This window comes from Ciconia boyciana, chromosome 2 (genome assembly GCF_034638445.1).
Source record: "Ciconia boyciana chromosome 2, ASM3463844v1, whole genome shotgun sequence".
NCBI classification, from domain to species: domain Eukaryota; kingdom Metazoa; phylum Chordata; class Aves; order Ciconiiformes; family Ciconiidae; genus Ciconia; species Ciconia boyciana.
The window spans coordinates 148,563,239-148,575,889 of NC_132935.1; the positions used below are offsets into that span (position 1 = coordinate 148,563,239).

General features: G+C 37.3%; 1 protein-coding gene across 1 annotated transcript in view; it reads left to right on the top strand.

The window, feature by feature from the left end:
* The window catches only part of SPAG6 (sperm associated antigen 6), a 35,811-nt gene that overhangs the window by 14,527 nt on the left and 8,633 nt on the right, over positions 1–12,651 (top strand). The window contains exons 4-7 of the mRNA XM_072851517.1: positions 967–1,150; positions 7,839–8,044; positions 8,935–9,108; positions 11,584–11,736. Of these exons, the coding sequence (XP_072707618.1) occupies positions 967–1,150; positions 7,839–8,044; positions 8,935–9,108; positions 11,584–11,736 (717 nt within the window). The remainder of the gene's footprint in view (positions 1–966; positions 1,151–7,838; positions 8,045–8,934; positions 9,109–11,583; positions 11,737–12,651) is intronic.

Sequence of the window (12,651 nt, forward strand, 5' to 3'; positions counted from 1 at the left end):
TGAAACTGTAAGGCAGGGGAATAAATCTAATCTTCACTTTCCACATCCCAATGATAGCTATGAAACTGCAGGAGGAGACTGAAGTGTGACTTCTGGGGGGAAGACTTTAACTGTGCTTTTAGAAGAAACCACAACCACCACTGTCATTTATGTGGAACCCCATGATATGTGCAGCATCATACGTTACCTATATGTTCAAAACATGTATTTGGTCCAGCACTGAGGGAGATGGGTAGAACTGAGAGAAGTGCTTGGATTTTGCTTGAACTTATAACAGAGGTGCCAAGCTGCTTAGTCCTGTCGAAAGTGAGCTGTTCCTGGACACACGCAGGAGTAGAATTGCAGGCTGCCTGGTCAAAACCAAGGATCATCCAGTGTTGGGTGTTTGGTGGGATGGGTTTTCAGGGTCTTAGCTGTGGGCTTAGGCAATATTTAGGCATTCCAGGATTCAGATCCTAAACGCTTTTGTTGGATCTAGTTCTCTGTGCCTCTGTTTCCTGTTTGCAAATGTAAACAATGTTTTCTCATAGAGATGTTGTGAAGGTATATACATTAGAAATTGGTGAAACCCTGCAAGTGTCACAGATGGGTAGAATTATTTTAGGAGCTTGCCCTGCACAACCTGTGTAATCTGGTTAAATATGTTAAGAGCTATTGTTTTTGCAGCTCTTATCGTTCACTACTCACTTAAACAAACAGACTTATCTAGACTATTATCTTTTCCCCATATCCTCTTAGCCCTCTCATTTTTTCTGTTTGTTTATGCACTTACTGCATATTTTAGATCATGAGCTGTCTCAAAGAAAGACTGTAGGTTCATTGTGTGATGTCTGGTGGTCCTGATTTGGATCTGTATGAGATTGCTGCTACTAAAAATGTCTAATTTATGCATGTCTGTACTGTATTATGCTTTGAACTACTTAACGTTAGTAAAAGCTTTTTTTTTTTTCTCTCTGATTTGTATAGCGTTTCTACAAGAAAGCAGCTGCATTTGTGCTAAGAGCAGTTGGTAAACATTCTCCACAGCTAGCTCAGGCAATAGTTCATTGTGGAGCACTGGAAATGCTTGTGATTTGCTTGGAAGATTTTGACCCTGGAGTCAAAGAAGCTGCATCTTGGGCACTTGGGTATATTGCCCGACACAATTCAGGTAACAGGTTTCACATGTGTTATCTTTCAGCTTAATGCTATGTGAGAGTTATAATAAATTGCATTATTGTAATGTTCATAAATAGAACAAGATGCTTTTTCTTCTCTACTGTTACAAAATTTTAAATTTGGAGTAAAAACTTACCCTAACTATACCAATCTGACAGTGCTGTACTACTTTTTGTGGGAAACTGACATATCTGACCCCAGCAGTTCCCGATTATGGGAGGTGCTCTAAGAGGAGATACATTGGGCCTGTGGCCAGGAAATGGCACTCTGCTTTATTGTCCTTCATGAAGAAATTTCAGAATCTTTATGTATTATATAATTGTGACTGTGGAGCAAAGTTTTTTTCTTGACATTAGTTCTTATACATAGTAAAAAGGAGAAGCCTAGGCAGAACCAAGTTTCATTCAGGTTACAGCAGTGCCCGCAGGATATATGTGCCAAATTCATTGCACTGACTGTATTATCATTAGCCAGTAGACCACACTCTTCTCCGAGAGTCAGGAATAGATCCTAGGAATCCGATATCAAGCAGTTCACTGCTGTCTCACAAGCAGTTGTATAACTCACTGGCAGTGTCATGTTCCTATTTAAAAGCTGATCCACATGGCTGATAATTCTTTTACCAGCTATTTATATAGTTCAAGTAAAAGTTTAGAGCTATGAATCAAAGAACTGAGTGATGAAACTGCTGGCTGAAATGGGTGGGAGGCTGGGAGAAATGGCTTCTGTTCATATTGTTTAAAGTTAAAATTATTTTAGGATCACAACATTAACTTATGCATTTATGTTTGGTTTTGGCTCTAAAATGTACATAGACTGAATTTGTGATTTTCTTCTTTCTTTTTTTTTAATTGATATGGAGTGCTGGACTGTGGAAGGCATGGGGGCTTTCCCCTTCCCACTTAGAGAGAGGGTTAACTTACTGGGACAGACTCCAAAGTTGTCAGCACCTTCGTAACAGACTGCTTTTTCTGGGGAACAAATTCATTCTTGGGGCACTTCTGTGTGCTAAAGATCTTTTATCTTTTGGTCATTGGGTCTGAATCACACCCTTGGTGGAAAATAATTGTTGCTTCCATCTGAAAGATATTTGTTTAAGTGTCATTTGAAAGTGTTCCTTTGTATAAATGTGTGTAGTGTAAGTGCGTGTCTGTGTTACTCTTAACATAAACATTTCTGTAGTTTTGTAATGTCAGTAAATCAATATTGACTCACCTCAATTACCCTTCATGCTATTCATTGCATGAATGCTGGCTGATCTTTAGGGTGATCCAGTTCACTCTGTGATGGCGTTGTCTGCAAAGATGGAGATAATTTGGGGGTATTGAAGACAACAAACTCCTTGTACAAATTTTTATTCCATGATTATGAATTATTTGTTCACTGACAGTGAATGGGTACATGTCTTGTGTCAATTCACGCTAGCAATAAGAACAGCATTTTCAGAAATTAGGCTGAAATTGCAAGTGCTACCAAGCTGCAAGCATCAGGATGTAGACAGATCATTAGATGTAATCAGTTAAAACAAAACAAAACCAACAACAACAAAAAACCCTGAAAAAAAATTGTTCTTCCCCTGCCCAGCTCGGCCAATTTGGGGGATTTACCTTCCTCTGTAACAGAGTCACAGGAAGTCTCTAAAATGATTACTGAAAGTGGAGGAGTTATACTGAAGAAAGATCACTCTGTGCATGGTATGTTTCTTACGCTCCTACAAGCATGCCTTTGCAACAGAATATTGTTGGAGATGGGATACAAAGATAGATGGACCTGTTCTTATCAACATCTGGTGTTTACTGTTCAAGAAACTCTGGATTAGACTCACATGCTTGTGTTGATAAAATTTGGCAGTTATGATTGCCTGTCATTGACTGTCTGTGGACACATATTGCAGCTTAAACGCTAAAAATAGAGTTGAGTGTGAAATGGTTTCCCCCACCCACGAGAGGTTTTTCAGTTTCAAAAATTGTTTCAGTTCCAAACTGGGACAACATTAAGACAAGATTTTTTTTCTCTCCTGAAAAGACTGGGGGGTAGGGAGGCTTATTTGCCCCAGCAAGAAGAGTTCAATAATTAGGGCATATGTCTGGGGTGTATGTGGGAGACAGATTGAGGTCCTGATCTGTCTTAGGCAGAGTGTGAACCTCTGTCTCCCTGAATGCAAGGAAAGGCTCCCAGCATTCGGTGATAACTGTTTGCAATGGGAAGGTCTCTCTGCTTTTAATCAGAAATTCCATCCATGACTTGGTAAAGCTGCTCTCTAGGAACTGCGGTGTACGTTCCCATGAAAAGACTTCCATTTTGAGAAACCAAGACTTCTTTTTTTTCCCCTGATGAAAACGTTCTCTGGTCAGCAAGTTCCCTACTGTCTTCATACAACAATCTCTTAAAATGCAGTTCTTCTGTGAACAGATGTCTCCAGAAGGCCTGTGAGATTTTAGGTCAAGACAGATGTCTCATGGGATTTCAGAACACTAGAAATCTTGCCAGGTCAGATTCCAAAATATAGGAACAGCTCTTGCAGTTCTGCTCTTTCTTGAAGATCCCTTTGAGCTGAATTTCAGATGCTGATCTTAGTCCAAAGTATACAGATCAGTGTGCTGTAATTTTGCCATTCATTAGTTCTACTATTTGTGTTTGAAAAGAAGTGTAAAGTGTTTCAAATACCATCAAGATACCATCAGGTCCATGAAAAGTATTTTGTAAATTTTTACTTATACCATATTCAGTTACTTTTAAAATGCAAAATTCTTATGTTTGAGATATGCAAATAACTTAGCTTTCCATTTGCTTTGCCTACATAAAAGGTGTAATGTATTAATCATCTCTTACCTGCTTCAGCATATTGAAAATTGGTAGGAAAACAAGAATAAAAAACGCTATACTCAAGCATATTGCTGAGAGTGGAGTTATGCTCATTTTCTGTCATACAGTGGTAGTCTTAGGATCATAGGATAGCGCAGCTTGGAAGGAACCTCGGGAGGTCTCTAGTCCAGCTTCCTGCTCAAAGCAGGGTCAGCTACAACGTTAGACCAAGGTTGCTCAGCTCTTCGGTGATTTGAGTTTAGCAGTAACTTTGTCTTATTCCAAGATCTAAGCTTGCCCCGTAATTAATTACCTCCATCCTTCTCCTGATAAAAGGTTTTTCCACTGGTTCCAGTGGAAACTTTAGCACTGTGGTTGTAGCGGTCTGCATAAAGCTGTGATTTTGAAGTGCAGCCTTTGGACTACTTGTAGGGATTAGAGTCTTCCTGTGTGGCCATTACATGATCACACGGTCCTCAGAAAAATACAGTATTCGTGGCTGTTTTGGTCAAAACCTGTTGTTTCCTGTGGATACACCTGCCACCACAGCAGGGTCTGTTTGAGAACCTTGGTCTGGACTGAAACTTGCATTTGCTTCCAAGCAAAGAAGGTTTTGCTGCTGCTTCACTATGTGAATATAGCATTTGTTCAGAGCTGATTTTTCTTCTCTGGAGACTATTTGCACATTCACTTTCTCACCTTCATCTTTTCTCCCTAATCTTCTTTTTATCCATGCTATTATTGCCAACATGTTAAAGTTAGTATGGATTTTTTTTGGTAGCACCTTAAACCAGTTTAGATGAATCCTGTTAAGACTTCCCATTGATTTCAGTGGGTATATAGTCAGGATCTTATTGACTCCTCTTTGTTCACTTTCCACTCTTCCTGATCACATAAACTCATGACTAGGCCTCAACTTACTTTGAATTAATTTCTTAGTCCCTGATGAGGACTTTTGTATTGAGACAAATCAGTACAACTCTAGTACAATTTCTAGTTGAACTGGTGACATCTTAAACTCTGAAGTCTTTCTTTATCAGTCTTTCTTCTACTTCCATGTCAGTCTGTCTTCGTGTCTGCAGTATCTCCATTTGCTAAAATCTTCCTCATATTGTTCTGGACAAAAGCAAGTAATTTATGGTGGGTTTTGAGTCTTAGTTCTCTTGTCTCTGAGCATATGTAGAATAACATTTCCTACTTTCACTCACATAGGGAGAAGTCCTACTTTATCATCATGTAGTTGGACAGGTTCCTTGAGCTGTACCCCGAACTGAAGTTCAAAGCCCAGGGTTTTCATAACTTTCTGTGGAATTAAATGAGGTTCATAAATTAGTTTTTCTCCGCTGTCTTTCTCCTCTTCAGCTATTGGTCTTGTCTTTGCTCTTACAATGCAGTCTTGGCATACTGCTCAGAAAAAGTATTTTAGTAATTTCTTCCGGCTCTTTTACTTTCTTTGACCAAATATTTGTTTTTAAAAATTTCTTCTTGACAACTGTATTTTCTCCTTTAACTCTTTCTCAGCCTTCATTTTTTTTTGACCTCTGTCTGTGTTTTGTAATTGAATAGCAAAGTTTCGTGAATCCTTTGGTGTAGAGTCTGAATTAAAGATGTTCTACCAAGTGGGAAGATTAATTGAGCCTCCTTTTGAGAAAAACGAATGACAGTTATTATAGAATCATTCATTAATACTTAGAATCTTAGTTTTGGGCTGAGTTTGCAGGGGAATGTGATGGGAAGAGCTATATTTTCTTTTGTCCCTGCCTCAGCTTTCCTGTTTCTCCGACAGTCTGTTTACTGCTTGTCTGTCTTTTGACACATGGTCCAGCCCTCCATGTGGTAAGTTATTAGCCATGAACCTTATAAACACCACTGGAAGAACAACCATTTAATTAACCATGACCAACAGTAACCATCAGTATTTAAATTATATCAGACTTCTAACAGCAAGAGCTGATCTAAATTGAATCAGATTTAGTTTGCTCTTTTAAAATAACTTTTATGGTTACTTTTGCATGCCTTGTCATAGCTGTGACCTTAAAGTATTGCTCTTTGTCTCCCTACCTCAACTTCATGATTTCAGCTCATAAGGCATCAAAGAAACCCATTCTCCTGGTAGTATCCTGTCCCTCTTGACATGATTTTCCTGATATTAGCATCTCCTGGCAGACTGTAGGCAATGGAGTTGGTTGCTCTGATGTTGCTTCTGAGGCACAGTCGAATGGGTTAATCTGGACTGTTGGGTTCATGATGTATTCCACTTGGTCAGTGTACAGCATCAAAATACAAATTGAAGAAATCAGGTATGGCTTTTTCCATTAAAAGCTGAATGTAGCTTATACCACTTATATTGATTAGCTAGTTTTCAAGTTTGTTTTCAGATACGTTTCAGGTACATTTCATTTCAAATTTGTAAAACTGAAGATACAGCATTTGGGTTTTGTTGAAATCTTACGATTTTTGTGTATTTGGAGGATGCATACTCTACATTTTCAGTGAAATAGTTATTTGAAAAGTGAACCTTGAAGGGTTAATTTTGTATTAGTTTAAAAATTACTGCATTATTTATTATAATTTTGTGAGGTAATATTTATACTTTCTTTAAAATATTGTATCATAAAGTAACATACAGTGTAAATATTTGACTTATCACATGTATTGGAGTGTGTGGCTATAACTCACTAATTGAAAACAAATCTGGTCAGGAACATTATTTGGATATTAACAATGTAATGATGACATGACTTACAGATTTCATGAAAAACTGTATTAGTCTATGTATATTTAATGAAGTATGCTATATTTTTCTTAGTATGAACATCTCTTTATGGATGGACTATAAATCAAAAGCTAAGTTAAAGTCTTGAAATACAACAGCCATATGTTGCCATGGTACTGTAAGTCAAGATAAATGTTAAAGATAATAATGGATATGCATAATAAGGTGTAGCAAAACTGTACTAAGAACGTAATAGATTATTGAATCCCCCATTATTTTTACCACTTTTTCAACACTATTTTAAAATAGCACAGCTTGGTTATAGTATAAATTTTGCTTCTGATATCCAGTAATTCTTATGTTAGGACTGTGATTAATGCTGCATACACGGAGAGAGCTAATGAATTTCTAATAGTGTAATTTTTGTCCATGTCAGCTAATCATATGCTCAGATTTTTTTTCTTTTTTATTTAAGGTGCAGTTAGTTAAGGATATTGTACTAATCTCAGACACACAATATCACACTGATGATATTTCTCATTTGTGTAATTGTGTATGATAACATTTTCATGTCATTAAAGTATAAATTCTGTCTTGTCCCATGTATGGTAGCAAAACCTAGTTTTGATCAGCAAGTTCCATTTTTCCAATCTTTTATGCAAGATAAATCTTTTATGTATGTTTTTTGTATTTCTGTTTTTGGCATTTGATCTATGCTAATATCTGCTTATCATTTAAAGCGGGTAAAATGCTCTCTAATTAGGTGGTTGGTAAAATTTTGGTACTTTGGCTTTCTGTGTTGTTGTTAGCCATGCATAAAATGCTTTCCTATTGATCAGTGTAGAATAGCCAGGGTTTAAACAGCTGACATCTGCTTACTTTAAAAAAAGAAAAAGAAAACAGAATAACAAACCATTTCAGCCTAATCTACCTCAAATGTGTGCATGTAAATGGGGGTCCATCTATTGACCTGCATTCTTTTCAGTTGTGGATTGGTCCACACGGTTTATGAAACCAGGAGGGCTGATTTGAAATGCAGATGTCGAGACAGTGAACTACACCCTCCCCTTTTTCCTTTGCTGTATCTGTCAGGGTGAAAAATGGCTTGCACAAGGGTCAGTCACCCATACTCACTTAATTACTTTCCTTGGACCTACAGAACTGTCACAAGCTGTGGTGGATGCAGGAGCTGTTCCTCTTTTAGTGCTCTGTATCCAGGAGCCAGAAATTGCTTTGAAAAGGATTGCTGCTTCAACTCTCAGTGATATTTCAAAGCATTCTCCAGAGTTAGCACAGACAGTAGTGGATGCAGGAGCTATCGCTCACTTAGCTCAGATGATCCTGAACCCTGATGCTAAACTGAAGGTACATTTAAAAATTTTTTTTTTTAATCTCCATTATACCAGTCATTACTTGATATTGAATCAAAGTCACTGATATGCATATTTATTTAGGAAACTCTTGTTTTGGGCATTAACAAAATATAACTACATAGTTAGTGACAAAGAGTTCTGAACATATTCACAGATTTAGCGGCTGGATAAAAAATGCTGCTCTGTGCGGAACAGCTAAACCAATCTTTAAAGTGAATAGTATGATTTTTTTTTTTTTTTAGAATTATATAGTATATGAAGAATGCAACAGATATTTTTAATAGATAAAATTTGCACAATTCAGTTACAAAAAAGGTTTTTCCTACTTAAGATTATATTAGAAACCAGTTAATATTAAACGTATTATTGTATTTGAGAATGTACTATCTGATGTGAATAGCTGTTGTTTAGCTGAAGGTTTAATCACTAGAGTTTAATTGACAAAAAATTGTTTCTTAATATAATTTTTCTGTCTTACTCTAACAGAAACAGAAGACAACATAAAAATGCTACTTCAAACAAACAGATAAAAATTCTTCAGTATAAGGTCTGAGAGACCAAACTTATGCAAATAAAGATACTTTCTATAGATTTCACTAAATTTTAAATTACAGTTTTAAATGGTATATATATTTTTTCCTTTTTAATACATAGCAAGCTTGAATGGTATAAAACAAAGGAGAAAGTTTTATTCAGGAACCAGCAAATGTTCTGTGCCATTATATGCGTGCATGAATTGACTCAGTGAATTGTAAAATAGCTGTAATTGTTTTCCCTATCCTGCTTTGTTTTCCTTGATGCAATAGATTTTTGTGTGCAGGAGGAGTGTATGTTGTGGGATGTTTGTATACTATTGATTTTATAACAATTTTTATTTACTAGCGTCAGGTGCTGTCAGCTCTAAGCCAAATAGCAAAGCATTCAGTGGATCTTGCAGAGTTGGTGGTTGAAGCAGAAATTTTCCCAGTTGTGCTCACATGCCTGAAGGACTCAGATGAATATGTCAAGAAAAATGGTGCAACTTTAATTAGAGAGATAGCAAAGCATACGCCTGAGGTAAAACCTTGAAAATGCAAACACAAGGTCATATCATTAGATTTTACACTTTAAATAAAATACGGGATTATTCTGTCATTTGCTTTTTGAAAGGGAGGGCAAATAGCTGTTTGGCACGTTCATTGGAAAAATATGGAAATGCTTGCTGATATTATGAGATGTGTATTGAATATGACTTGGGTTAGGAAACTGGAAATCTTATAATGTATACCTAGCTACTTCATTCCATAAGATATCTGCACAGAGAGCGAGTTTTAGGCTGACAGTATTGTCAGTCCTAGATATTAAAAATATCATGAGAAAAGCCTCACAGAAGCCGTGATACCAGCTAATAAATGACAAGATCATCCTATAACAATAATAGATGGTGTGGGTCTTTTAAAAAAATCTTCTGGGGTGCTGGGATCACATTTTAATTATTTTTCCAATGACAATGAAGGTCAAAAGTTCTCTTAGTTATCATTAAACTGACGGTAGTTTCTTTTGTTAGCTTGAGTTTGTAATTCGAGTCTCAGCATTTGCAGTGTTTTTGCCAATAATTGATATAGGAAGGTGGGGATGTTTGGCCAAGTCAATACAAAATAAATAGGAAAACCAAATAATTATAACTATGTTAATCTGTCAGACCACAAAGATAATTAAAAGGCTCTAAATATGACTGGAATGAAATACAAGCAATGTATTTCTGGAACACACTAATGCTGAGCGCAGCCATTTCAACATCATGATACTAGCTTAACAATTGAGAAGTGTTTAAACATGAATATTGTGCTGTTTCTTCAGCCTGCTAGTCTTTAAGCTGCTGGTCATTAAAGGTTGCAGTCTTGTCACATTTCTTGCTTTCTCTCTGCACCTCACGAGCAATGCAACTTCACTTTCTCAAAAAAGTGAAGGAATTATCATTATGAAAGGGGGGCACTAGAGTTGGAAGCCAGAGGCCAAACACACAAGACTGCAGGTAAAGTCAGAAGAGCTGCTAGCACAGGATCCTCCATGCAAGGGGAATTGGCCATTCCAGCAGCTCTCCAAAGGAGCTATAGGAAGTATCTTGGTGACTCCCAGTGGGAAGTCGCAATCCACATTCGACTTCAGAGTGACAGTGATCTTTGCCCATCTCTGAGCAACTCTATTCAAGCAACACATGTTGCAGCAGAGACAGATTGGCAAATGATATTTCTAGAGGAGTTGGCTGTGTCAGTCATGTGAGTGTTGTGGCTTTTGGATCTCAGCTCTCTATCTGCATATGCAGTAAAATTCATGTGAAGGTCAGGATCTGGGGGACTTGCAGCAGGGCCTGAGGGTCACAGCACCAGGGAGTGTGTCTGTGCAGGAGCTCTGTGTACATGGCTGTGCCCAGACGTAGGACTTTGTCATCACTGGCTGCAGTTCACAATTATGTGAATAGTTTTTCCTAAGTAATAACTTTAAATTTCACCTAGCTGTTTCATGAAAAAAACAATCCCCTTTTAAAGGCTCTAAGGCAACAGTGGATTTTATGTTTATATAAATCCACTGGATTAGAAACCCACATGGTTCAGTTTTGTTCATTTGATTTTGACTTTTAAGAATGTGTTTCTTTTGCTCTGGAATCTTTGGGAAAAATATGATATACCTAACAAGATAGAAGAAAATAATCATAATATGAAATTATTTTAATTTCTATGCATTGTTGATATCATACATACACTACTGCTGTCCCTCAAGTGATGTGAGAAGTGATACCTTTTGGAAAGAAACATGTTGCATCGCTTGATACACACAGCAAGCATCATAGACCGTGGACATGATTATCATTTATAAGCAAGGCTATATAATTTGGCATTCTGGGGCAAACTCCGTTGCCTATCCAGTGTGTTCCCTGGGCAACTCCCTCAGAATACTCTAACATGGCAGAATGGCGTAGTCCAAGTCGGTTTTGCGCATCCATGACAGTTGTCTTTGGCTTCTTGCCTCAGTTGGGGGATCCACAAAAACTTTTATGCTGCAGAGGTTATCTAGAACGCAGGTGAGAGAAGGAGTGGGCCTTTCCCTCTGTCCCTGCGCAGAACATAGGATGTTGGCTTAGGAATGAATGGGCACTTGTGTGAAAGAATATCTGGCTCAGTAAGTGCATCTTCAAGGGCATTCATGTATTAGGCTGTCATTTGTATGATTCTTTGGTGTATACTAACAGAGTTGAGAACATGTCATTCACATATAACATCAAGAATTCAGAGCATCTTGATCCTATACAGCATCAAGAATTGAGAGTTCTGATTTCCTTGCAGTAAAGTCAATCAAAAACAGAGTAGCTAAACAGCTTCATTCCTGAGAACTTCATGCTGCACTTAGTGCCCAATAGTCTGTATGACACATCACTCTTATTCTAGCTTTATTTTGTAAATCAGGAGCAATACATTTAAAGACTTTTCTAATGTAATGCTTTATGCCTGTTGATACTTCACAGTATCTAATCTCTTCCATTTATCTTTTCAGCTTTCACAGCTTATAGTAAATTCAGGTGGAGTTGCTGCTGTGATTGATTGTATTGGCAGCTGCAGAGGGACTGTCAGACTGCCTGGCATCATGATGCTTGGTTACGTAGCAGCTCATTCGGAGAACCTGTCAATGGCAGTGATTGTCTCCAAGGTTAGCTATCACTTTGTTGTCTTCCTATAGTTCTTCAGTGGTATTCTGAGAAAGAGATACAAATTAACATAGGCAGAGCATGTGTTATGTGACAGAATTATATACTTGCTGTTGACTAATGCACTTTCTCCTAATATTGTTGGTTGCTGTGGCTGAAATTATGTGGTAACCTGATCAAAGTGTGTCATTATGAAGTTGAACCTTTTATAAAATGTCCTGGATTAGTTTGTGAACATCCATTTGTATTACAGTACATGATTCTTCTGTGTTGCAGTTGCACGGGTACAGAAAATAAGTCAGTGAATTTCTATGGTCTGTTTTCTCTTAAAATGAATATTTGTGGCTACATCAAAACCCTTTTTGAAACAAGAATGTTTAATGGCACATTCTTAATTGCACTAGCATGACTCTGCTAGTACCACTAGAGTAGTCTTGCAACAGAAATCTTCAGACTTGAAAAGACCTCAGTTTCTAATGTAGTATGGTTTGATTCAGTTGTGCAACTGACATTTCAAATGAGATAAGCTGTACATTTCCAGGTTTAAATAAATTCTGCTGGGCGATGATACAGAAGGGAGAGAATTTGCAATATTCGCAATAGGTGAAATTAGTGCCTGACATAATATTCTGATGTGAATAATGCTAACTAATGACAGGAGGAAGGAATTAATTTCACTGAGCATTGTTGGCCCATTTTCACACTATGTCAGTCACTTAAAATATACTGTATGAGTAGAAACAACAGAACAATAAAAACAGAGGAACAGAAATGTCTTCTAGTAGGAATGCAAGTTAAAAATGGGAATTGCTACAACATAACATCAATAAGTGTGCAGGGAAGGTAGGAGTGATCAAAAAAATGCTCTTCTGCATTTAGAATTTATTCTTCACAAAGAAATAGACGCTTTTTCCTTG